The following is a 27,313-nucleotide window of genomic DNA, read 5'->3' as shown; positions in this document are numbered from 1 at the left end:
CTGCAACAAAATGCAATCTCTATGAGCTATTATCAGTTGTTGTCCAGACAATGTGAAATTAGTGCATACAGATGTAGCATATCATGATGAGATGTTGTGCATGCAACATTTAACACTTAAAGGCGACTGAGTTATCATTCCTATTTAGTTGCACAATGTCATGTTACATAAAGTCCATGAGCCATATCTTCAAATAATCAAATATAAGGCAAGAACATGTGATGTGATTTGATGTGATGTTCTTTATTGACTTCAGATAATGGATGTCCCACAAAGGAATGACATTTGCAATATGTTTTGAAATCTTATGTAAAAAAGAACATGTTATCACATGAAAATTAAAGTTATGTACTTACCATAACTATGGACCTTGTTGCTCTTCTCCATCCATCTTGACTAGTTGGATTATCCACTTTGTGGTATTCAAGTCAATGACTTTTTTTTTCCATCAGAGCTTTATTAGCACTTGAGCTCTCCTCTCCCATAATGCTAAATGAAGAATACTCCTCAAATTGACTTTCACCTAGTGAATGGCAGAGAAATTCTGAAACACACACACACAACACACACACACACATGCACACACATATACATACATTTGTGATATAGATATTTTTGATATATATATATATATATATATATATATATATATATATAAACATGCATATATAAAATGAGCCCAGTGGGGAAAAGTTGAGGCTTATGCTTTTGGCATTGGTCTGACAGATCCTCCAGAGTTGAAAGTAACACAAGACAGTTTGAAAGAGGGAAGGAGGTGGGGATGTTGAGATGGATGGAGAGGGACAAGGATCTATCATTATGGTAACTATGCAACTTTCATATCCTGTGTTATCCCCTCCATCACTCTCAACTGGTAGGAAGAGATTCCTCAGCTGCTTTGCATCCTGGAAGCTATCACGGCAAGATACTGTTCTATACAGTGGAACCACAGGCTGCACTAGATCTGAATATCAGATCTAGTTTTTAAAGTTTGATAAAGGTGTGCAAGTAAGACCAGGCTGCTGCTGCACAGATGTCATCTACAGTGGAGTATCTGAAAGAGGCAATAGACATAGACCTGGATCTAGTAGAATGGGTTTTTGGTTAGGTTGACAGGGTCAGATCTTTAAAAGGTGTAGAGGATCTGACAACCATCTAAACAGGGTGACTTTGAAGGCTTTTGAACACAGGTTGATCTTAAAAAAAAGATACAAAATGTTGGTCATCTTCATGTACACACAGCTCTTCTTCTTCTTTCGGCTTTTCCCAGTTAGGGGTTGCCACAGCAGATCATCTGTCCGCTCATGATTGGCAGTGGAGTTTTATGGTGGCGAGTTGCCAGCCCAGCGCCCAACCGTCCACAGAAGGCACACACATGCACGCACTCACATCTAGGGCCAATTTAGAGTGTGCAGTCCACCTACAGCATGTCTTTGGGATGTGGGAGGAAACCAGGGCACCCGGAGGAAATGCATGCAACCACAACATGCCAAGGATTGAACCAGAGAACCTCTTGCTGTGAGGTGGCAACGCTAACCACTGCATCACTGTGGCTGCCCCATGTACACACAACTCTGCGAAGATAAAATCTAAGATGGGAATACACATCTAGTGTATGCAAAGTTTACTCTCCTCTGATAAAATGATTGTGGAAAAGCAGCAGATTAATGGATTAGTTCAAAACTGACTCTGAAGTTACTTTAGGCACAAAGGAAGCATTTGTTTTAAGAGAAAATTTATCTTTGTGAAAGAGCAATTAAGGTTGCATGCAGGATAATGCCTGTAGTTCAGTGATTTTCTTGGCTGAAGTAAGAGCTACAAAAAATGTTTTCCTAGAAAGGTGTTTCAGTGAGGTGGATGAAGCAGCAGTTTCAAATGGGGTTTGTGTCAGAGCCTACAGAGTCAAGGTAAAGTCACACGATGGAATAGGGTCTTTTACTGGAGGTCTCAAAAGGAAAGTTCCTTTGAGAAAAGCTTTAAAAATCTAAGAGAAGTGACCGAAAGTGAATGTGAACCTGCATGATAAATAGAAATAGCAGCTAGATGACTTTAATGGTAGAAAAACTTGATTCACAATCAAAAAGAAACTGTAAGATAGCAGGAAGTGGAGCTGATAAAGGGTCTAGACCTTTTGCATTAGCCCATAGAGAAAATCTTTTTTCCACTTGCTCTTAGAGACTTCACGAGTCAAAGGCTTTTGACAAGAAGATAAAATTTGTACAACAGTAGAGAGTAAAGATGAATCCTTGACCATCACTGTAATTGGAGAAACCACACAGTTAATGAGCGGGACTTTATGTCTGACGGAAAATCACTGGATGGGTGTGGCAGGAGATCTGGAACTGAATCTAGTCTAAAAGATAAAGCCATAGGTGTACAAAAACTGCATGGGTTAGGAAGGGGCAATGAAGATTATCTTTGCCTTGCACAGAGCTGCTTTCTGTGAGAACATTGCTATTAGGAAAAGTGGAAAGCATACAGAAGTCCATGCTGATAAAGATGGACCAGAGCATCCCTCAGTAGTTGTTCTTGTGGAGGAAGGAAGGCAAAATAGCTGCTGTGTTTTATGTTGGTAAGAGAGGCAAAAAGGATGGAGCAAGGTTGGGCTCAGTGGCTGAAGGTCTTTGTTACCACTGACATTGAGAGACCACCTGTGAAACAAGAAGAATGGTTTGACTCAACATTTCCACTGGAATATTGGAGTGACCTGGAATGTACATTACTAATAGAAAGTACTGAGAAGACATTGCCATACTCTCATGGCCTGTCTGCAAAGGGTATAAGAACAGGCCCCTCCTGTTTGTTGATATACCACACTACTGAAGTGTTGTCTGGATGAACATCACATCCTGGGGAAGGAAATTCTGAAGTGCCTGCAATACCAGGATGACTGCCTTATATCCAGAGCATTGATACTCCACATTACTTGAACCATCCCCCCTTCAAAATGCCTCCCACACTAATGGGAAGATGTCCATGGTAACAGTGGCTAAGGGTACAGAAAGAACAAAAGGATATCCCTGAGATACCAGAGGGGAATTTATCCACCAAATGATGTGATGCAGGCACACTGATGACAGTTTAGAAGAATGGTGGAGAGGATGAGTGGACTGTGACCATTGAATTTCTAGAATCTGGTGTAGAGATCTAAAGTAATTGAAACTGTCAGTGGAACCCACTTTCAGAATGAGGGAACCTGATGCATCGTTTAAATTGAGAATTTTTCCTTGAAGATGAAGAGAAGTCAGCCTTGATTCTGCAAGTTTTGGTGTCTGCAAAACTGTGCCCAGATGGCAAAATAGAATCCCAGAGATTGCAATGATTCCAGCTGAGATTTTTCACAATTATAAAGATACCTAAGGGTCAACACAACTGGGGCAAACAAACTCTTACTAGAATGAAAGACTCCTTTGTATTTGCTGTTAGCCAGTCATCTTAGTATGGGAACATCCAGAATCCTTGCAGTTAGAAATGATCTGCTAATACAGCTAGGCACTTGAAGAACATCTTAGTTGCTGTGATGAGACCAAAGGGCAAAAAGTTTGGTATTGGTAATAACTGGCTCCCATCCAAAAGCAAAGGTACCTTCTAGAGTGATTTGCAATCTTGATACAGTAGTAGGCATCATGAAATAGTATTGAGCACATGTAATCTCCCTTCCTGAGGAGTGGAAGAGTGGACTGCAATATGACCATCTGTAATTTAGTCTTTATATCATGAGTGTACAGTTGACTGAAATCCAGTATGGACCTGATATCCTTATTCTTCTTGGAAACTAAAACGAATCTTGAATAGACTCCAGATCATTTCTGATCTGGTCTGGTGGGGCCTCTTGGATGGCTCTTTTTTTGTGGCAGCTGAAAAATTATTTTGGCATTGTGGCTCCTTTTGGATAGATGGAACATCTGGAAGAGCCTTGAAAGGTGGGGTGGGCTCAGAATGAAAGGGATAATATAGCCTCTGGATATGATTATTTTCACCCAAGAATCTTGTGTGACAACATCCAGTTTTGAAGGTGAAAAGAAAAGTATCCCCTAACTGGCTCCAGAAGGGATCAAGTAGGCAAACTTTTTGGAAAGCTAAAAGGGTATGTCAGAGAATTGCTCTGCTCTTGGAGCATTGTCCATTAGAGCTGACTCTTTGCCTTGAGGGTTTCTGTCTGAAGAGGGAAAAAAAACTGTGCTAGGATTTCTTAAATCAAATACATTAGGTAGTTGAGGGGCTCATTCTTTGCCAGGGTATCCTTAACTTGAAGCCAAAAAAAGCATGATGCATTATATGGGGTATTAAGAAAGGATAGTTTAAAGTATTCTGCAAAATCGAAAAGTCTCAGCCAGGCATGATGACGAATAACAATGCCAGTGCTTGCTGCCCTTATTGCATCATCGCTGAAATAGAAATGAATCTCATAGTGGAGTTGTTGATAGACAAGATTGTTGAAATTTGGATTCCCAATGTCTTCCTAATGTCTATCATTGGTGGCCTTCAGAAAGACTCTAAAGCATGACCTGTTAGTTCACAAGATCATAGGAGTTACAAGCCAACAGAGACATGTGGCCATTTCTGTCTTACTAATATCCATCCCTTGGCCTTGCCTATCTTTGGAAGGAGGGCTAGGCCACTTATACCAGGGGTGAATTTGTGAATACTATTCCAACTGTTTAGCTCTTTTTGTAAAAGGGCACTGTGTATCACTGCTTAATTTGGAGAGGGAGTTTGTTCCAGTGAATGGCTAAGTGTTAAATAACAAATCTATCCCACTTTCTAATCTTACTTATTGGCTATAGGAAATTTAGGTCTCTGGCCCTAATGTTAGCTGGACTGTTTGATTTATCATGGTATAAGAGGTCTTGAACTACTTGACCCATTATAGCACAAGTTGCCCGTAAGGAGTCTATATGAAACTGACTATAGGTATAAAGCGTTTCGTCTTTCCTGGTAGTTAGGTTTTAAGCCCCTGATCTTTTTAGTTACACACCTTTGGGGTCTCTCCAATTGCCTGATACACTTAGTAAGCAGCACCCCAAAAGAGGTATTGTCCTCAACTGGGTCTAATCAATGCAAAATACAAGGAGGTAAGGATTTCTTTAGTTTTAGAAGATATACCTTTAGCTATGAGCTGTGAAAGGTAATAGGATTTCCTAACTACTGTGAAAATGAGGTGGTCAAATGAATGGGAACTATCCACCTATGTATCCAGGTCTCTCACGACATTTTCATTTTGAATTGGTGTGTTAGTTATGCTGTAAGTAGGGGCTAGAAGCTGCTTACCAAATGCTACACAGTTACAATTTTTGGTATTGAGCTTGAGCCAGTTTCAGTAAACCAGCTATTGACAAGTACAAGCTCCTGCTTGAGTGTATTTATATCAGAGTGGGACTTGATGACAATGACTCGTCAAAATCATCTGTGAACTTTGTTATACAGAGAAGTTTAATTTGATAATTTGAGATTGGATGAGTAGATGCTAATCAGCAGATGTCCCAGAGCTGATCTGTGTGGGACTCCATTTTCATGTTGTCATGGGATACCCCCTCCACACACACACACACACACACACACACACACACACACACACACACACACACACACACAAACACACACAAACACACACACACACACTCTCTCACAGTGTAAGTTCTATCTCTAAGCCAGTTGGTTAACCACCTAATCACATATGGGTCAAAATGGAGTTCAGTGAATTTGTTTATTATATTTGCATGTGATATGGTATTGAATGCCTTGGAAAGGTCAAGGTACACTGTGTGAGCAGCTTCACCACAATCAACAGCTTGGGTAACACTCTTAAAGAAAGTTTCAAGATTCACTAGAAAGCATCTACCCTTGACAAAGCCAAACTACTGATGGTTGGGAGAGGTGGGTTTAGATTAATGTTCTCCTTAGTTTGGGTATCATTCATTCTATTATAGTTTTAAGAGTTTCTTTTTATTACATAGCTTATTAATTCTATAGGATCACCTTAGAAGTTTGCTTTTAAAGATCAGCATTAGCTTGGATTTAGTGGAACAGACAGTTTGATAATTTGTTCACGTGCAAGTAGAAATTTTCTGTGTAACTCTTAACATTATCGACATTTTGGATATTACCATTATACTCAAGTTTAGAGATGTCATCACAGACTTTTAAGACATTTTGTACATTTAAAATCTTTGAATTCTGTGATTTTTTTCTGTTGGTTTGGAGGTTTTGATAGAAAAGGTTATTTGTTTGTGGTATGACATGACCAATGAGGGGATACTTTGGGGATGGTGCATACAGAAGTTAAGTTTGTTATGACAAGGTCAGGTACAGCCTATTCTCTAGTGGGTTCATTTGCAATCTGGTCCAGGGAATTCTTGTTAATAAACTAAGAATTTTTGCGCATATCCCACAGTGGTGCTACATGTCCCCCAGTTAATCATTTGGTAGTTAAAAGCACCTAGGATAATAGCATTCCTACTTATTGGGAGTTTGTCAAGAATATTTAGAAAGAATATCTAGGAATGTTATGTTATTTTTAGGAGACATGGATGGTGTTACATATCCTGCAAGGATTTGATAGTCAATCTTTTTTAGTGTGATTTGAATCTCTAAAAGCTCCTCTTCGGAGTCTCTAGGTATTTGTTTTGAGGTAATGTGGTCCATAACAAGGAGATGCCACCACAGTTTCCATCAGGTCTAAATTTATGGTAAGCACAAAACACAATTATTGAGGGAGTGTTCTCTTGGCAAATAAAGCCGGTCTGTGTAACAACACAATGATGGATGTGCTCCAAATGCAGGAGGGCTTCAAGGTCAAACAGGTTGTTGTTTAGACTTCTAGCATTAAGAACAACACTGATATAGGCCAGTGGTAGATTTGTTTGGAGGTTATGTTGAAAGGGCTATTACATGGACCTTACCTAAAAAAGACACAGTGGAAGCAGCAAAAGCTTTCATCATTATGTGTAAGTCTTGGAATGAGAGGGTGCAGACCATCCTTGGTAAAACACACACAGTTGTCAAACATTTCATCCCATGTTGATACATACAGGATCCCCCTAATATGGCAGTGGATAATTAGTCAAATGTTAAAGCCAATCATTTTTTCTTTAAACCTTTGTATCACTTTTGGTGATGAAGGATTCCACTCAAAACTAGAATCTTACTTCCATTTGTGACATGCTTGGAGGGCTCTGTCATGTCTCCTTCCATGTCCTTTTGGTTCTGCTAACCATGTTATTTATCCAAACATGGACCACTAGCATGTCATAATTACATTTTTCATTTTTGAGGGTCCTAAGAAGACTTGTAACATCAGCAACCTTGGCTCTTGTGAGACAGTTGACTTGTCACCTTGCTTTTGTTCAGCTATGTGAGTATACAATCTGTGTATCTAATTATGGAGTCACCAATCATTTGTATTTTCTATTTGAGTATGATGAATGCTTGGATGTAATTGGTCTAGGAGGTGCTGTTTCCTGGTAATTGTAAATACTGTAAGCAACATCCCAAAGGAGGTATGTTCCTCAAATGGATCTAATCAATCAAGCACTATCTGCTTAGCATATGCTGGGCCTTGCACCTAATGTGCTGTTAAAGCTTGGACAAGGATTTTTTTAGTGCCTCAGCATAAGATAGTTTATTGTGATTATGTATAGAATGTGGTGTAGGTGAACGATGCCTGCAGGCTGTGTTTGTGAGTGTGGCCATAGATTTGACCAAGTACTTGCAAGTACCACAAGCAGTTGATGATGTCATCTAGCTGATTCTAAATCTGTCTGTACTCTCTCCTAGTTAATCAGTGTGGCAAGCATTATCTGTAAATAAAAGTAAAAGATCATTATCTATGAACATCATGAAATGCTTGCATTGCCTGAGTATACCAACTGCTATAAGGATGGCAAGAGAAGGTGGTCTAGCTGGCATATTTTCCATTATGACCAAGGGTTCAAGGTGTGTCAACAGAGGAAGGATAAGAGAATATACAAGTGTTTTGGTTTCCAGTTACAGTATTTTAAGTAACTAAACAAAACAGTAGCTGGCTGAACAGTACTGGTGGAAGTCTTACTGTACAGCCAGCTGTCTCTCCAAACAGTATCATAGTTTCTGACTGACCCACTGTGACTCAATATTTTAGATACATAAGACTGATCAAGAGATGAGTAATATTCATGGACTTTATAGACTCTTTGGCCACTTTAAAGTAATTATTTTTCTAAAGACTTAAACTTTCATTGTATTATTGTACATATGACACATTTAGTATAATACATTCAATACATGTAAATATAGCTGTTATAAATATATTGCATCTTTGTTTAAAACAACGGGGCTGCAGCATAAGTGAACATATGTAGTGACTGAAGTGATAGTATTATAGCTGTATATTTACAGGAGAGGTACCAATATTTATGTTTTATGTTATGTGACTTCTTCATGAATGCAATTTAGCAATGCAATTTAGTAAAGGTTCAGACTACAAACAAAAAAGGGGATATGGAATGGAAATTCTTTAAAGAATGGAAATATTTAAGGGTTATTGTCTATGTCTACTGTCTAAGCTAAAAGTAGACTAACATATTTGTTTATTTATGTCTGTGTCAATACTTATCGATATGAATATATATATATATATATATATATATATATATATATATATATATATATATATATATATATATATATATATGGGTCTACTTCGTAAGAACGAAAGACCACAACACTGAAACCCACAACACCGAGACCAGAAGGACGAAACCCCGGAACACCGAAAACCGCGTAACTGCAAAACACACACAAACACCACACAACTGCCCCAAACTGCCAAACACACAACCTTACACTAGAGATAGGCAAGCTTCCCTGCACCCCCCACCCCCTACTGTAATATTCTAACTCCGAGATCGCACAAACAGACACACAAGGCAAACTCACACCCACGCATTGCAGTCCCTCACAGACACACACCACAGTCACAACACACACTTACACACAGCAATACTCCTCACAAATACACTTTCACATACATACTTACCTACAGCGGAACACCAACAGCACTAAATCAAAATCCCGTAATAACGGGATTTTGAATTTTGCATTTTTCAGTGTTCCGGGGTTTCGTCCTTTTGGACTCGATGATGTGGGTTTTGGTGTTGTGGTCTTTCGTTCTAACGAAGTAGACCCATATATATATATATATATATATATATATATATATATATATATATATGTATGTGTGTGTGTGTGTATGTACATATTATGTGTATGTGTATATATATATATATATATATATATATATATATATATATATGTACACACACACACACACACACACACACACACACACACACACACACACACACATATACATTACATAGCTCTGCTTATCATGATCAACAATCCCAAATACTGACATCCCTAATGTTAACAGCTAAGCATCAAAAACATAAATGTCACTGCACTGTGCAAGCACTAAGCAATAACATAAATAACATTGGCACATGCAAATTTAAAAGATCAAAAAAAAGAAACAAAATATTCTTTTTTCGCAGATCAACAAGCTGCCTTGCTCACCATACACCCTTGCTAATCATATATATATATATAATAGCTTCAAAATGCACAATCCTGGGAAAAGAGCATATTCCCCTAGCCCACCCAGGAATTGTTCGATCTTGTACACCTGCTGACCATTTGCTTAGTGAAATTGTGTCAACTAAACAGATGCTGACTAAAAGCAAATTACTTTACTATGGCTAATGTTTATATGAAAGAAAGATGAAGTGCACTATCATGACCATTATTTTTATCACAGTAGGACATCTGATAGGTGCACAGTCAACAAACTTGTTAAAATTATTTGGTATGATGGCTCTCTGTGAATGACAGTGACTGACATTGCTGCCATTTGCTCATGCTAACTAGTCATTATTCTGGTTTTGCAGGACTATGAAGTATGTTAGAATGCTTTGTTATGGCTACAATTTGTGTGAAACAAAATTGTAATACATTTTATAGCCTGTTTTATATCATAATGAGACATCTGAAGTGGGCACAGTCAACAAATTGCTGGGTACACTTACAGTTTGTGAACATAAGTGAATGACTCTTCAGTAATTTGCTCGGCTTTTTTTGCTTTGCAGAAGTAGAGTGCATTTATGTGAAGCCAACTGGAATACTTTACTGTGGCTATGTTTAAAACAAACATCTGAGTTATGGACATTTAATAAAGTGGCTGTACTTGATGGATATAAGGGCTAGGTGTGATTAAAATGACTGTATTTGTAGAGCAGGAGTTACAGTGTATCTAAAAGTAGCAAGCTGGCCATATTTTTTCACTTTCCGAAACAGTCAGACATCAGCATTGTACATAATAAATAGCTGCCTGTGGTTGTATTGGCAAGATGTATGTGATAAATGAAAGTTATGTACTTAATCCTAATAATAGATCTGTTGTCTGTTTCTATCCTTCTTCAACTGATGCATCTTGGATCCCACCTCAGATCTGAATTAGGCCACTATTTTCAGATGCTATGGTAAGTACATAACATTAATATCTTATGTTATTTCTATACATTCCTCAACTGATGGGACAGAGTCCCCAGCTACTTAGTTCTATGGCTGGTCTAATGGAAGGATGTTCCAGAGGATGGAAAAACTGAAAGTTACTCTATCCCTGGTAAACAAATCCAATTTTGTAATGGGAAATGAAGGTATGAACATTAGACCAGGTGGCAGCAGCGCAAATGTCATCAATTGAGGCCCTAGAAAAGAAGGCTGAAGAAGTGGAAACATCTCTTGTTGAGTGTGCTTTTATTGGTCTAGGTAAGCCCAAACCTTTTTGCTTATATACACGGGAGATAAGGTAACCTTTGGCATGCCTTGATTGATCTTGGCTTTAGAATATGAAATAAACAACTGATCTGAATTCCTAAAAGGCTTCATTTAATGAAGGTAGAAATGTAATTGTCTGTGTGCATCCAATAAATGGAGCTTGTATTATCCTTTATTCAAAAAAAAAAATTGGAAGAGGACTGTTAGATTAATACTTTGAGTGGTCTGTGAAACTATTTTAGGCAAATAGGAGGGGGTTGTGCATAAAGAAATTCTGTCCTTGTGGATGATAATGTAAGGACACTGGCAAAACAGGGCTTGTATCTATGACACCCTTCTAGGTGAAATTGCTACCAGGAAAAGTTTTTTTTTTAAGTCAGAAATTTTAAGTCCACCTTGGCAGCAGGTTCAAAATGAGGTTGGGTCAAGGCTTGTAACAAGATACTCATGTCCCAAGGGGGAGTAGGATCAGTGGATGTCTAAGATAAAAAGTATATCTCTGGAAAGCTTTGCACAACTTAAGTGAAGCTAAGGAATTGAGATTCTCTGCAATATGAAAGTTTGAGACTGCTGCCAGCTGAACGTTGACAGCTGAATGACTATCACTGTTATAAAAAACGGAAACAAGGAAATCTAATATTGTTGATATAGGTGCTGAAAATGGGTCTGAGTTCCTGTGTGAAGCCCAAATGGAAAATCTTTTCCATTTACTTTTGTAAATGGTCCTAGTGGACAGTTTCTAAGAAGAAGTAAGAATATGGACCACTTGGGATGAAAGCCTGGACTGACTAGCCATAGATTTAGGGCTCTGATGTCTGGATGAGGCATTCTGGACAGATGAAACAGGATATCTGTATTCAGATCCAGCAGTCGGGGGGGGGTGTACTAGATGAGGCCAAAGCAAGGGAAACCACACCTGTTGAGGCCAAAAAGGGGCAATGAGAATGGCCATGATCTTCCATTGTAATGCTTTCTGCAGGATTTTGGAATTAGGGTAGTTGGTGAGAAGGTGTATAGGAGACTGGAAGGCCAATCATAGATTAGACCACCTCTTGGGGATCCTGGGGATCAGCGTAAAGAGCCTGCTGCACTTGGAATTGATGGGAGAAGCAAAAAGATCACAGCATAGTCAGCCCCAATGATGAAATATGTGTATAGACACAGTTGGATTGAGAGGCTACTCATGAGGTAGCGGAATAGCTCTGCTCAGCCTGTCCACAAGACTGCTGGTCTTCTCCAGTATGTGCTTTGATAACAGAAAGCAGTTAGAAGATATTGCCCACTATCACACTCTTATCGCTTCTTGAAACAGGGTGTAGGGGTGTGTTCATAGGTTGGTACTAGGCTACTGGCCCTAGGGCCTATACAAGCCTAGCCATAACACTTCTCTGGCTATTTCTTCCCACAATATTTACTTCCCTGGACCCCTTGTTTGTTGATGTACAAACACTGAAGATAAAACAGATGACCAAGAGCAATCAGGGATTGCTTCCTTGTCTCCCTGCCCTTTCCTTTGGGCCTGTCACACTTGTCTCCCTTGTGCTTATCCATGGAGTTTTTCCCAGATGGGGAAGTTCCAGATGCAGATTTCAAGGAGTCAGAAGGAACAAGACCCTTGAGCACAAGCTTGTTCTGACATTCATTCACAGCCCAATGACCAAATGCCATGCAAACAGAGCAATTCTCTTCTAAACGAGCTGCCTCCAAACAATATACACACTTTAAATGGAATAGGAATTTGGCATCTTGTGGCTGCAAGTCACACATTACTTAAAATCTGTAGGCTTGTCTAACATAGTCTCTGTAATTAAAAAAAAAGAGAAGCACAAAAAATAATACCAGTAATGGTACAATAAAGATTACACTAAGATAAAGGAGATCGGTGTAAGTTTTTTATAAGAGAAGAATACCAGCAATGGTAAGAAGATCTACATAAAATTAGTAATAAAATGAAAGAAGCACAGATGACATGAAGGCGGCATATAGGAGAAAAAATTGTTTTTTTTTTCTCTTCTTTTAAATAAATACAGGAAAGGGAAGGAACTTAGTAGAAAATTAGACCATTAAACCAGAAAAAAAAAATATCTAAAGATTTCAAGAAGAAAAAAATATAAAACACTTAGCTGAATAGAAGCCTGAACCAACAAATCACATCTAAACTCTGAGTGGCAAACAAGATCTGAGGAACAGGAGGAGATTATGGGTAAGGCAAAGAGCCTAAGCTATGGATCTTAAGTCTGTAAAAAGTGGTAAAGTCAGATCTGAGATCAGATCCAAGACTCATCAGTTGAGAAATGAACAGGAAAGACATCAGAGCAGCTGATTATTGGCACAGTGAGCAGTGTTACCATCTTTTTCTGGTTGTGGTTTTTACAGTTTTCTTTTGTGTTGAGGCTGAATGTATTCCCTGTCTCTATGTGAGTTTTATCAAGGTGCTTTACTTTTTTCCCTCAAATCTTCAGCTGCATAATGTATATCTAAGGCCATTTATGGTTTTATGTACACTAGGGGAATACACAGAAAGTAACAATCTTTTTAAAGGGGTAAGGAGGCAGGCAGTAGTCCCAGGTATACCCTTGCAAGCATTTGTCTTTTTAGTCTGTTGAGAGGTACTATTTTGTTACATTTAAATAATAAGCTTTGCACACAGTCTATTTTACATGAATGTTAAAATAAGACTAGACTGAATTCCTTCCTTAAGATGTACCTCACAGTATCTAGAACTCTGTATCTTCTGGAGGTCTAGTGGGCCTCAGGCCCGAACTTAATTGAGTTACTTTCTCCACATTTATTACAGTAAAGTCAGGATGGAGCAAAAATGCAAAAAGTAAGACAAAGTGTGGAAACAAGGAAAAAAGTATCTGGCTGGTAAAGGGCAGGGATGGAGGAAAGAGGGGGAAGATATTGCTGAAAGATAGGAGAGACTACTGTATGACAGCAGGCTCTATGGAGTCCTTTGTCTAATGCTCCATTTTACCTAAAACTGGTATGGTTAATTACATTAAGACGTCTAAGGTGTGTATAGTCAGTAAAGTCACATGAATGAGTGGATACGGACATAGTCTGTAGATGAAAGTGACCGACCCCCATGTGTTGTTTGATCCCAGGTAATGGTTACTGACCTGTCACAATTCAGCCTCACCCCATTCCAATTAGCCTCACCCATACAGTTGCTTCTTGCCACTCCCCACCCTTACTTTGAAGTCATCAGCTGCCAATGGCATTACATATATTTGAACAGCAATTTAAATCTACTAATTCTAGTCCTACAGCTATATCACATGATAACATGTAAGGGCCTTTAGGCCAGATTCCTTTAAATCATTTAGAAAACTCTCAGCATAGAAATTTAGTGTAGAGCACCATAACTGAAATTAATTAAGATATTTTATTTTAGTTCTCAATTTGATAACTGGGTTAGTGAGCTGGTCTAATGACCTTTTTCGGTCATGACCTGGTACAAGTCAGATACTTGAGAAAAAGCTAGAAATGAGGAAAGAGTCCAACTGCGCATTCCTAGACTTGGAGAAGGCATATGACAAGGCCCAGAGAAAGCCAATTTGGGCAGTCATGCAGTGCTAAAAAGTTCCAGATACATTGGTAGAACTAGTGTAAGCTATGTACAGGGACTCATTGACTCAAGTATGAACAGTGTTCTGTCTTACAGAGGGGTTCACAGTGGGAGTGGCTGGGCATCAGGCTTCAGCTCTGAGCCCACTGCTATTCATACTAGTGATGGACTACATTAGCAAACAGGCCAGAGGGGACAGATCAACAAAGTTGTTGTATGCAGACGATGTGGCACTACAGGCAGACTCTGAGAAAGAAATTCAGCAGTTGTAATGGCAGCAAATGGGGGAAATCAGAAGAAGCTGAGAATTAAGATAGTGGAGAAAACAGTGTAACAGGTTAACAGCTTCATGTATCTGGGAGGGGTGGTTGAGGAGAAGGGAAGTCTGAATGAGGTGGTCAAAGCTAGAATTAGAGGGGCTGCAGCCAACTGGTACAAAGTACCATGGGTAGTGTATGACAGAAGAATGCCAAAGAAGCTTAAATGTATGGTGTACAAAACAGTGGTGAGACCAATACCACTGTATGGTACAGAAAACTAGGCAGTAAAAGCAGAGCAGCTGAGGAAGCTAGAGGTGATGGAGATGAAGTGCCTGAGATGGGTGCTAGGAAGCACACTGTGGGACAGACGAAATAACGAGGACATAAGAGCAGAAGCCAAAGTAGCTCCAACTACAGAAAAGGTCAGAGAACAGATAATGGTAGTTTGAGCAGATGTGCAGAAAAGCAGAAAACAATCTGGCGAAGATGATTTGGGACAGACAGGAAGACGAGAAGAGGAAATGAGGGCATCCATCCAGCAAAGAGGTGGATAGATTTTATGACAGAAGACCTGCAACAGTCAAACATGACTGTCAAAGAAGGTAGGAGAGTGGAAATGAATAGGGAAAGATGGTGACAAGTGACCTGACACCCTGAGCCCATGTATAAAATGTGAAAAAGGGGGGGTTGATGATGATGACCTAGGCACAAGTGTACAATAGAAAAATACAGTACAGTAATAAATATTCAATTACAGATGGTTTGAACTTTGCATAAAAAGTATTGAACAATAAAATATAACACAATACACAATTTCAAGACTGATCCAGTGAGACATAGTGGTAATTATATATACAGTAAAAGGGCAGCAGTAATACTTCTCAAAGTATTTACAAGGTGTTATATTTTTTTTTATTTAAACATATATATATATATATATATATATATATATATATACAGGATCCCTCAATATGTTCGAAGTTTCACCACTTCGAACACCACTTCACCGAGTCTACTTGTTCGAAGTAGTGAAACTTCAAACATTGACTTTGGCAGTCACACTACAGCGCGGAATGGGAATATTCCCTTTTCCCTGCTGAAGTGCGATCTCGGAGTTGGTATATTTAAGTGTGGGGGGGGGTGTGGGGGACACAGCCTGCAAAAACATGTTTTAGTGTTTTTTTGGGGGGTAGCCCGAGGAACTAAACTTCAGTGAAAGTGCACTTTCGTTTAAGTAGACTTTCGCTGAAGTGTAGGGTCTACTGCTCTATTTCGAAGAAGTGTATTTTCAATGTAAAGCAGTAGACCCATATATATATATATATATATATATATATATATATATATATATATATACACACACACACACACACACACACACACACACACACACACACACACACACACAAAGTTGTGTTTAATAAATTCTAGGCTAAATGCTTTGATAAGCTGCAAAAATTCTCCAGTGCCTCAAAAGTAGATAGCCTTAGATTCATTATGCAAATGTTACCCACAAGCCATCTTGAATGATACCAGTTTTTATGTTTTTTTTTTTTACTTCAGCGGATAGATGGTTTTGCATGGTTGATCCTATCCTAGAAAAGTCTTTTTAACCAACAGCTAGTTTGAACATAGGCCTGACTAGTGTGAATGAGTATTCTTGGCTGCCTCTAAGTGGGCAGCTTTGCTCCCTTACTTGTTGTAGTCTAAAGTGGAAGACAATAGCCAAGAATTATAAACAATAGAGTACCATGTAGGGATGTGGCTCTGTTAGTAAAAGGCAGCTGGTGAGTCTTATTGTATAAATGTGACATTTATTCTCTGCAAGGAAGGCAAATCTAAATATTTTGTTTTCAGCTACTTGAAGTGTTCAGGGTGTTTTATGAAGTGTGAAGGGCTATGAGGGGTAAGGTATATTCTATTTAGGAATTAGGACATTTTTGGTTACGGCCATTCTTGCTGCTGGGGAGAAAATATGTGAAGGTTTATAATACAATTGGAATTGTGACAATACTTTGGTGGTAACATTGTTTGTGTGATTATTGAAAAACAGTAAAGGGGTCCAATATTACACAGAGGTATTTCTACTGTGCAACATTAGGGCTGATGTTACTTTTTAAGTTCTGGAAATGTATTATATTTAGGGAATGCCAGTTTCTTGGTGGTAGAGAAAAGCATGACATTTGGTATGGTACTGTTAATTTGGAGTTTATCTTTATATGGCCAGTTGCATAGCTCTGTAAATTGTGTCTTTGCTATGTGTTGCAGGGAATTAAGGATTTTGCTGGCTAGAAAAAGAAGAATATTACCACCTGCATACATAATTCTGTTGTAGTTAGGTAAGTCTAGAGTAATATCATTGACAAATAGAGAGAATAAGAGGGAAGCTAAGACTGAGCCATGAGATACTCCATTATTAAGTGTTCCCTTTTCAAATAGCATGTTGTTATTATGGATTTGAAAGGTTTTGTCCTGCAGGTTGTTTGCAAGCAAAAGTACAGTGTTTTCACCAACATTATGTTTTGAATTTCTCTATTATTAGACTATATTTCACTGTCTTGAAGGTTCGAGTCATGCCACCAAATACTCCAGAAGTAATATGACTTTCATTGATGTTGCTATAGATCTTTCTGTATTTGTCCATCGTCCACAACTCCTTATTCGGGCGATGGACAGATGTGGAGGTCTCAGATAGCTCCTTCTTCATGTCCGCCGCCACCACCATAGCATCTACAGGGACTCCTTTAGTTAAAAAGGTTTTGTCATCTGGGGAGGTGCTATATTTGTTAGGCTTCCAAGGGGCAGGCTCCACTGTATCTGGAGACTCCCACGCGTTTTGACAAACTAAGCATCAGTTCGTTGAAAGGTGGAGACACCCAGATGGCTGAAGGTCAAGACCCAAAAGCCTTTAGGTACACGGACTCCTCATCAGAAGGGGAAATGGACTTCCAGCCTCCTCTCTGTCTAAGAATTTCCAGGATGCCCGTAAATGAGAATTTCTAGAGTATCATCATCTCCTGAGTCATTATGTGGACTTGGGAGAGAGCCAATGGCTGAAGTTGTTATTAATTTATCATCCTCTTTCTGATATCATTTGGCTGTTATGTTTGTGAATTGCAAATGCAAAATACAATGAACTGCTCAGGCTTACCAAGTAGTACCACATCTTAATCTAGAATATACTCTAGATCAAGCAAAATTTCACATGATCTGGAAGGAAATCAAAATAATGCTTGTAAGTAACATTGAGTTGATCTTGATGCACAGAATGCATTTGAATTACAGTTCTGTCAACATGTCAGTCATCATCCTAAACATCAATCAGCACCTCTAAGCATAGAACTGCATTTGGAGTTGTGAGACTACAGTTCTTAGACAGTATAGCAGATATGCTCTTCTGTGTCATACTTTGTACAGACGTCCATTTGTGATGGAGAACTATGTTGCAACACATGCACAGTTAACACAAAGCATAAGAAGTTTTGCATTCGGTACAGTAATTCCTCCACTTGTCTGTTACGTAACTCTGAGAAAGTCACATAAACAGATAAAGCTCCCAGGCTACCGCTGAAAGGAGTCCAGATGGATCAATCTACTACCCAGTAAGCAAACAAATAAAGTAAGATAAAAATAAAATATTGCAGCATAAAATGCCTTACTAAATGGAAAAAAACACATTGAAGCAAAGAAAATGGAAAAGTACTACAAATGAGATTCTATTCTGTGTGGTACAAATTAGTGTTGTTGTGTCTTTTGGCTTATCCCGGTTAGGGGTCGCCACAGCGGAACTCCGGTCTGCTAAAGTTTGGTAGTGGATTTTTACGTGCCGAGTTACCAGCCCTGACTAACAACCTTCAATGAAGGCACGCTCATTCACGCATGCCTCCACACAGAAGACGCTCTAGCTGAGAATCAAATGGGACATCTTGCTGTGAGGCGACAACGCTACCGCAGCACCACTGCCGCGTGTGACTTATGCAAATATGTTGATAGCCAGACTAATTTCAAACTGTTCAATCAAATGAAACATCATCTTCATTTCACAAACTTCAAAGATGCACATATGCATGTTTTTTTAGAAATCAAAGCTTGCTACTGAAACTCACCTGCACATTCTGCAAAGGAACTTTCTTTGTCTGTAATTCTGCCCCTGTCTGTTGTCAGTGCAGCATCAGACTCTTCCAGGTTATCTGCACCTTCATCTTCAGCAACATACTCCTTGAAAGTTACTCTTTTTGCATGCTGTCTAATTAAAGCTGCCATTTCTGTAATGAAAGACAATGGGAAGTTTCTCATTTAAACATATTTACTATCAAGCTTTCCAAAATACTATTACATCTATGTAAAGCCTAAACACGTATTTCTTGACACCCACATACATATTTTGCTAAAATAGTGCATCAAAATTGTAACCAAGCAAAAAATACTACTTCAAAATTAAATCACTGTATAGTTGTCAGAGAGAATGTGAAAGGGCAAAGGTTCAAAGTTGAAAGTAATACAAAAAACAAAAGCTACTAATAAACATTATCAATTAAGAAAAAAAGAAAGGAAGTGTGGCAGGAGCATATTTTAACAGGATAACTGTACAGCCGGAGTGTGCTGACTATAAAGCCCAATTTAAGTGCTCTCACTATTTACTTATTTTTATTTGACATTTGTTTAATGAGGAGTCCGACTGGGATAATATCTCACAGGCTTAGGGAGAAAAGCTCCAAATTGACATAATATGCTTACAGTTAAATAAAGTTATTATGAAGCCTAATAAAGAAGAATGACATATCAATAAAGTAAAAATTCTGCTTCAGTTCATACAGTGTGAATGTAAACATACATAGTTCAAATATTTGGACAGATATAGCAAGCTGAAAAAGGACACTCAATAGATAAAGCTGATGGTGGAAGAAGGGAGGAACTAGTTCATCATGGAGTAGTACAGGAGCAGAGCAAAGTTTTATTTAGGTAGTGTTTTAGAGGTGGTTTGAAGTTGGAGAGGTTAAATTTAGATCTAATTGGCAAAGGGATAGCATTCCATTTTTAGTGACAGAGTACAAGTAGTGACTTTGGCCAGAGGATTGTGGGGTTTATATATGCTGAGAAGAAATTGTTCATTAGATCAAAGTACTCTAAGAGGTAATAGAAATGGAGAATTGGTGTAAAAGCAGGGCAGTCATTGGCTTTGTGAATTGGGAATTGTGTATGCTAGATGTACCATATGGCCACTATTTTGTACCTCCGAGTTACCACAAGATTATAAAACTGCTTCAGATTATTTTCATAGAGCTTTTCTTGCAGAGGTCAGAGAATTAAGTAACACTGTTTTCCAATTCTGGAACCTCAAATCAGCTCAACAAACTGGTTCAAACAGATAAAGTGCTAGTTTTTCCAAAACAAAATTAAGATCCCAAGGAGGATCCTCCTGTTTTCTAGGAGTTTGGATATAAAGAACTCTGTTCAAAAAATGCTTAACTTGAGACAGAGTAGAAAGGGAGGATAAGCAGATATGGCCAACAAATGAATATTGATAGAAGATTTAGGAAGGCCAAGGCCAGAGGATAGCACCCCACACAAATATTGTAGAGCCAGAGGCATCCTGGTGTTAAAAGAGTCCTGGTTCTTACTGTGGCCGCAACTAGAAAATCTTTTTCACTTACTCATATATGATTTCTAGTAGCAGATTTCATAGATTCCTCTAATACTTGCATCATATTCTTAAAAAGAAGTTATGTCTTACCATATTGTTCTGTCTGTGTTGTTCATCTTCTTTCATTCATCAATGATGGGTTCGGCTCCGAGCCCTCGGGACCGAGTCGGCCTATTACCAAGCTCGCGCCAGCCAAAAAAACTCTTGAGCTAAGTCTCTATCCAGAATGCCCTTCTCCCTGTTACCTCAGATCGAGTTTGCTAGACAAAAGGAAGTAAAGCTGAGGCTACTTCTGCGCAACTACCCTAGGGCACCACTTAGACCCAAAGCATCCCCCAGGAGCCTTTGGAGGGGGAAGGAGGGTGAGAAGTGATGAATGAAAGAAGATTAACAACACAGATGGAACGTTATGGTAAGACATAACTTCTTTATCTGATGTTGTTAATCTTCTTTCCATTCATCACTTATGGAACAGAATCCCAACCTACCTTGAGGTTATGGAAGAACATTCCTGAGTACCATTGAGCCGAAGGCAGCTCTCCCTCTGGAGACCAAGTCCAATTTGTAATGATTGATAAAGGTATGAGTCTTAGCCCAACTAGCTGCTGCACAGATGTCATCCATGGAAGCCCTGGAATAGAAAGCTACAGATGTTGCCATAGATCTACTGGAGTGAGCTTTGACTTTTGGCATAGGTGCATTACTGAGGGAATAGATGAAATATATGCAGTCCCTTAGTCATTTTGATAAAGTAACCTTGGAAACAGCCTCTCCCATTCTGGGCCCAGAACAGGAGATGAAAAGCTGTTCAGATTTATAGAAAGGTTTGGTCCTGTCTAAATAAAATCTCATTTGTCTATGTATCTCTTAGCCTCTTGATACACAATGCCTGCAACTCCGAGATTCTACTGGCAGACATGATGGCTACCAAGAACAAGGATTTCCAAGACAAAAACTTTAGGTCACACTGCACAGCAGGTTCAAAAGGTTTCTGAGTCAAAGACTGAAGGACTAGAGTGAGGTTCCATGGTTCCACGGGCTGTCTGACAGGAGGCCTGATATGAGAAGTCCCCTTGAGGAAAGCCTTGCAAATGCATAGAGAGATAAGAGGGGTGCCATCTATACCATTGTGGAAGTTGGAAATTGCCACTAGATGTACTCATACTGTAGAGGCAGAGGCTCCATTATCAAAAAGCCTAGCCAAGTATTGAAGTACTGCAGTAACTGGAGACGAATATGGGTCTAGCATGTTATCCTTGGACCAGATGGAGAATCATTTCCATTTATCCTGGTATAGTCCTCTGGTGGATGGTTTATGAGAGGCCAGAATGATGTCTCGAACAGGCGAGGAGAGATTAGCTTGCCTGGCTACTAGCGGAAGTGGAGAAACCAAGCTGTCAGCTTGAGACTGGACAGGTTTGGGTGACTCAACCCTTGGGGGTGAGTAATCAGATCTGGTAGAGGGTCCAGAATCCACGGTGGGTATACTAGGTGAGGCCGAAGGAAGGGGAACCAAACTTGTCGAGGCTAGAATGGGGCTATGAGGATCACCTTGCATCTCAACCGAAGAGCTTTATTTAGAAATTGTGGGATCAGAAGGATGGGAGGATAAGCATAAAGAAGTCCCGTGGGCCAATCGTGGATCAGAGGGTCCTTCAATGACTGCCCTTCTGGGAGAAGTAGGGCAAAATACTGCTGCACTTGGTGTTTGATGGGGAGGTGAAAAGATTGCAGCAGGACTGGCCCCAGTGGCTGAAGATTGCTGATGTCACCTCGGGGTTGAGGGACCACCTGTGAGGCATGAGGATGCATCTGCTCAGCTTGTCCACAATCACGTTGGAGCTCCCCGGGATATGCGGTGTTATTAGAAAGTGGTTGGAAGCTATTGCCCACTGCCAAATTCTCATGGCTTCTCAAGTTGGGGGATAGGACTTGGTTCCTCATTACTTGTTGATATACCAGACTACTGACATGCTGTCTGATTGAATTGCAATTGTCCCAAAAGGGAGAGCCGAATGGAAGGCCTGCAACGCTAACAGCACAGCTCTCAGTTCCAGAAAACTGATATGCAGGTGGGCCTCTGAGGTGGACCATGTGCCTTGGACAGTCTTTCCCTGGAAATGGCCCCCCTCACCTGATCAGGGAAGCATCCATGGTCACAATGGCTGTGGGCTGAGGAGATTGAAATGGACGACTCCAAAGTTCTACGTCTGGCCTCATCCACCAATGCAGGTCCTGTTTGCAGGAGTTGGTTATTCGAATCTGGTAACTGAGGGTGTGATAGTTTGGAAACCATTGACACTGAAGGAGCCATTGCAGAATCTGCATGCGTAGCTTTGTTAGAGGCACTATTGGGATCGACGCTGCCATAGAACCCTGGGCCAGAAGAACTTCCCTTGCAGAAACTGTTGTTTGTGAGAGTATCACCCGGAGTTGAATCCTCAATCGATGGAGTCTGTGAATTGGGAGTGATACCAGACAGGACTGAGTGTTGAACACTGCTCCAATGAACTCTATTTGTTGTGTAGGGACAAGGTTTGATTTTTCCCAATGTATCGTTATTCCCAACAATTTTGCCAGAGAGAGAGTATAATGTAGTGCTGTTACCAGAAGATGCTCGGTGGGGGCGGTAAAGAACCAGTTCTCCAGATATGGAAACACCTGGAATCCTTTTAGTCTCAAGTGAGCTGTTACCACTGCCATGCATTTCATAAACACTCTGGGGGCTGTAGAGAGACCAAATGGCAGGGCACGGAATTGATAATGACTGGCTCCTAGCCAGAAGCGAAGCAGACTCCTGGAGCGTTTGTCCATCTTGATGTGGTAATACGCATCCCAGAGATCTATACAGCACATCCAATCACCTTCTCTTAAAAAGGGGAGAATGGACTGAACCATGACCATCTGGAATTTGGTTTGGGTAACAGACTTGTTTAAGCTGCTGAGATCTAAAATGGGTCTCCAGTCCCCTATCTTTTTTGGCACCAAAAAGAATCTCGAATAATATCCGGATCTGCATTGGTCTGCTGGGACTGGTTGGATGACTCTTTTTTGAGACAGCTTTATAATCTCTAAAGCTACTTCTTCCCTTTGACTGGGAAATTTAGCTGACAAGAAAGGGGAATGGTGTAACCTCTGGTGATAATGCTCTGCGCCCAATGATCGGTGGTGATGGATTGCCTGGCAGCGTGGTGCAGAGAGAAACAACCCCTGACTGCTTCCAGAGGTAAGCAATGGGGCTGCTCCTCAGGAGAGCTGATAAGGCTGTCCAGAGAAGAAATCCCTGGAGCCCTGATTACGAGGACCTTCTCTGCCTCTATAAGGGCATCTTCCGGAATTGTTACCCCCTCTGCCTCTGGCAGCATCATCACCACGTGCAGCATGGAAGGGACTCTGAGATTTCTTATGCCACATCTTTCCACTCATCTGATTCCTGGAGAAGGTACGTTGAGGGTTGGAAAACTGTACGCCTACGGCAGACATGGTCTTTCCATCTTGCTCGCACCTGGCTAGCATATCCTTCACTTTGAAGCCAAAAAGGGACGAAGCTTCGATGGGAGCATTCAGAAAGGAAGACTTGAAGGGGTCCATGAGGTCACAAATGCGCATCTAGGCATGACGCCTCATAATAGTGCCCGTACCTGCTGCTCTAGCTGCCCCTTCGGTTGCATGTGACAGCAACCTCATGGATGAGTGGGATATTGATTCCAGGGTTGTGAGCTGTGAGGCCACTTTGTCCCTGACCTCGTTAGACAACTGTCCTGTGAGCGTCCCAGAGAGTTTGGAGATCAAGTCCCTCTGGAGCTTCGTAAATAATTCAGGGACCATATGGCAAAGGTCCCTGATGCAAAAACATGGTTCCCAAGTCTGTCCACTGCCTGGGACTCCCTGTTGGGCAGGTGAATGGTGGGACTTTCCTCAGCCAAGTCCTTTTTTGTGGCTGCCGCCACCACTATAGCATCAACTGGTAACCCTTTGGACTAATACAGGTTCTCCTCAGGAGGGGAAAGAATTTTGTCTGGTCTCCAAGGGATCACCTCAATGGAATCAGGGTTCTTCCAAGCCCGGCACGAAAAGCCTGCAGGAACACGGACTCCTCAGACAAACGGTTGGAAGGCTTCCAGTCACCTCTCTGCTTTAATATCTCCAGGATGTCTCCAAAGGAGACATCATCTGGAGGTGACCATGGGGAACCTTCACCATCATCGTAATCCATGTCTTCCATTAAGGACTCCTCGGGTGAGTCCATGTGCTTCCTGTTGCATGTCTTCTTTCGAGGGGACTTCTCAGTGGGGGTCTCAGAGGAGGACTTGGAAGAGTGGGTACCCTGAACAGGGGTGTCCTGCAGCTTCTCTGCCTGGTGTCCTGGGGGGTGGACTGTGACAGCTGTAGCTCAGGGGGTGAAAACTGGGGTTCCGACATCAAAGGAGTGCTGCCAGAAGCAAGAGCCCAGAAAGCAGGCCCACCAAAAGATGGATGGGAGCCCAGAACCGAGAAAGACAACCTCAGGACCAGGGTTGCACCCTGCTCTGATAAACCTGCCCCCACGGATGGAGCCTCAAGCATGATCAGCATGGATGCAGCCATCAGCGCTGAGGATGGAACCAAGGAGGGAGGCGGTTACGTACCCCAGGCCAACGTACCCATCTCCCAATCCCCAGATTGAGGAAGGACCATTTCAGCGGGTACCGAGGACCAAAGGGACAAACTTGGAGCTGGAGTGAGATGCACTGTAGGCGCTGAGGTGATGGGTTCCAAGAAAGATGTCGGAGCAAAAGGCTTTGGAACCGAGATAGTCAAAGGAGGAGTGTAAGATGGAGTCTGTGAATAAGGTAACCCAAGTCCTGCAGGTGGATGGGTCTTAGGAAGTGAGGGAATCCAACTGGCTAACAACAGTTGGTCTACAAAATGCACCACATCTTGTTCTAAACAGTGAGGTCAGTACAATGCTCGGGGCCAAAATGGCACTTGGAGCCAAAACGGTCGGTTCCAAAATGGAAACTAACGGCGTAGTCGAAGGTGTGCCCTGAGCCAAAGTGGTTACAGGTGCGGAAGTCAAAATAGGCATAGTAAGGTCTATGATCAGTGTGGGAGGCAGGACCGGTGCCAAAACAGGCATTGGTATTGAAGGTTTTGAGATGGTCAGAGCCGAAGAAGACAGAGCCAAAGAGACAGATTTATGCTCCGACGATAACTTAGGGACCTTTGATTTCCCAGGCTTGCTGTGATCACCCAATGGTAAAGAAGGAACAGAGTGGGATCTCTTTTTGTCCTTAGAAGGAGGGGTTGAGACCTCCATTGCAGAAATGGCCTCTGAGAAGGCAGACTTCAGTAACCCTTTCAGAATGAGTTTATTTTTGTGCTCATTTAGTGTGCGTTGGCTGAAACTCTGACAAATGTCACATGGAGGCTGCACCAAAAGGTGGGCCACTCCCAAACAGTATACACAGTCATCATGAGAATCACTGTTAGGTAACTTGTCCTTACAAGAAGTACAATGCTTAAAACCTGAAGTACCCTACTTATCTGACATCTTGGTAGAAAAACACCACAGGTCAACTGTATAATCAAAACCAAAACTGGACACAACCACCACGATGTTATAAACCAGTATTTAATGTCGAAGTAAAACAAAATAAAATGAGCGCTTTCACATGCTACACAGGCATGCTTCTTCAGATTTCACAAACACATTTTCAAACAGTTCTTAAATACTAACTGCATAACCAAGTAATTGAATAATGGATTCAATAATTGAATTCAATAATGGATTGATTGAGCAAGCAATATTTTAAGGCAACCAGCTCCTAGTTTAAAGCCAGATATAGAGTGAATCATATATAATGAAATATGTGTATGTGTATCCTGAATACAAAAAATACAATGTAATAAGTAATATAAAGTAATAATTAACTTGCAGACCTGATTAATTATTTTTAGTCCCCAAAACTCTGTTGCAATTTGCCTCCAGAGATGCAGAGAGCAAATAAAATTGCCTGCTAATTTGTGAGAATGGCAGGTAGGGGACAAGAAGGATGAGGTTGAGAGGTAATCATTTTCTTATGCTGGGAAGACACTTGGATCCCTTCTTTTTCTTTTTTTACTCCTTTTGCCACAATAATGCTACATAAGGAAGTTTTATCTGAAGTAGATTATAAAGATCTGGGAATATTAATTACTTCCAAATGGATTTTACTAAGCACGTTAATGTTATTTTAGTAACAGCAATGAGACAACTAGGCTTAATGATAAAAATGTTTCATTAAGAGAAGAAAGATATATAGCTGAATTATGTAAAGCATATATAAATAAGGCCAATTTTGAAAACAATAATGATTTTTGCATTTATAACAAGCATATGGTTAAACTTGAGAGGGTTCAGAGAAAATCTAAAAAAAAAGAACAATAAAAGATCTTAAATATATAAACATAAAGAAAGATGGTACAACTTAAATTCTTTATGATCCATTATTGATATTTAAGAGGGAAATTAATATTCAGCTACAAGTTATTTATAAATTAGATGTTATAGGCCACATTCACTCTCAATATTAATGATAACACTATGACTCAAAAACACAGTAACTGTATGTTCAAGATTAAGTCTTATAATACTTTTACAAGAGTTTTATACATTACACAGAAACTACCAAGTCTGTGGAGCTGACTGCCTTTGAATATAAAGAAGTCTTAATCTTTATTAATTCTTAAACACTTAGATATATGGATTAGATCCTATGCATATGATCTAGGTTTAGTAGACACAGCAATTCTTGATGGCTTTAGGGGCCTGAATGCTGTAACTAGAACTTATAAACTTATTTTGTACTACTTAGTTGATTTTTGTTGACCTAGTTTGAAAGCTTCAAAAAGAAGAGCCCAGGGCTAGAAGGGTAATTTCTGTGGTACCTTTGGACATGTCAAAGAAAAGCTGTTCCACTCCCTGCATTAATTTGCCTACTTCCTCTAATCTTTTGGGGACCTTCACACAGGAATTCCCAAACAGAAAATATTTTTTTCCAA

The 27,313-nt window shown here is 40.2% G+C and overlaps 1 protein-coding gene across 2 annotated transcripts in view; it reads right to left on the bottom strand.

Annotated features, from left to right (window-relative positions):
• Positions 1-27,313, bottom strand: part of LRRC63 (leucine rich repeat containing 63) — a 739,268-nt gene that overhangs the window by 472,478 nt on the left and 239,477 nt on the right. For both annotated transcript variants that reach the window (XM_044071581.1, XM_044071580.1), the window contains exon 4: positions 18,753-18,911. In XM_044071581.1, the coding sequence (XP_043927516.1) occupies positions 18,753-18,911 (159 nt within the window). The remainder of the gene's footprint in view (positions 1-18,752; positions 18,912-27,313) is intronic.

The sequence above is a fragment of the Protopterus annectens genome, chromosome 5.part0, assembly GCF_019279795.1.
Source record: "Protopterus annectens isolate FY-2018-M chromosome 5.part0, PAN1.0, whole genome shotgun sequence".
Taxonomy (NCBI): domain Eukaryota; kingdom Metazoa; phylum Chordata; order Ceratodontiformes; family Protopteridae; genus Protopterus; species Protopterus annectens.
This window is presented reverse-complemented; position numbering and strand designations above follow the sequence as displayed.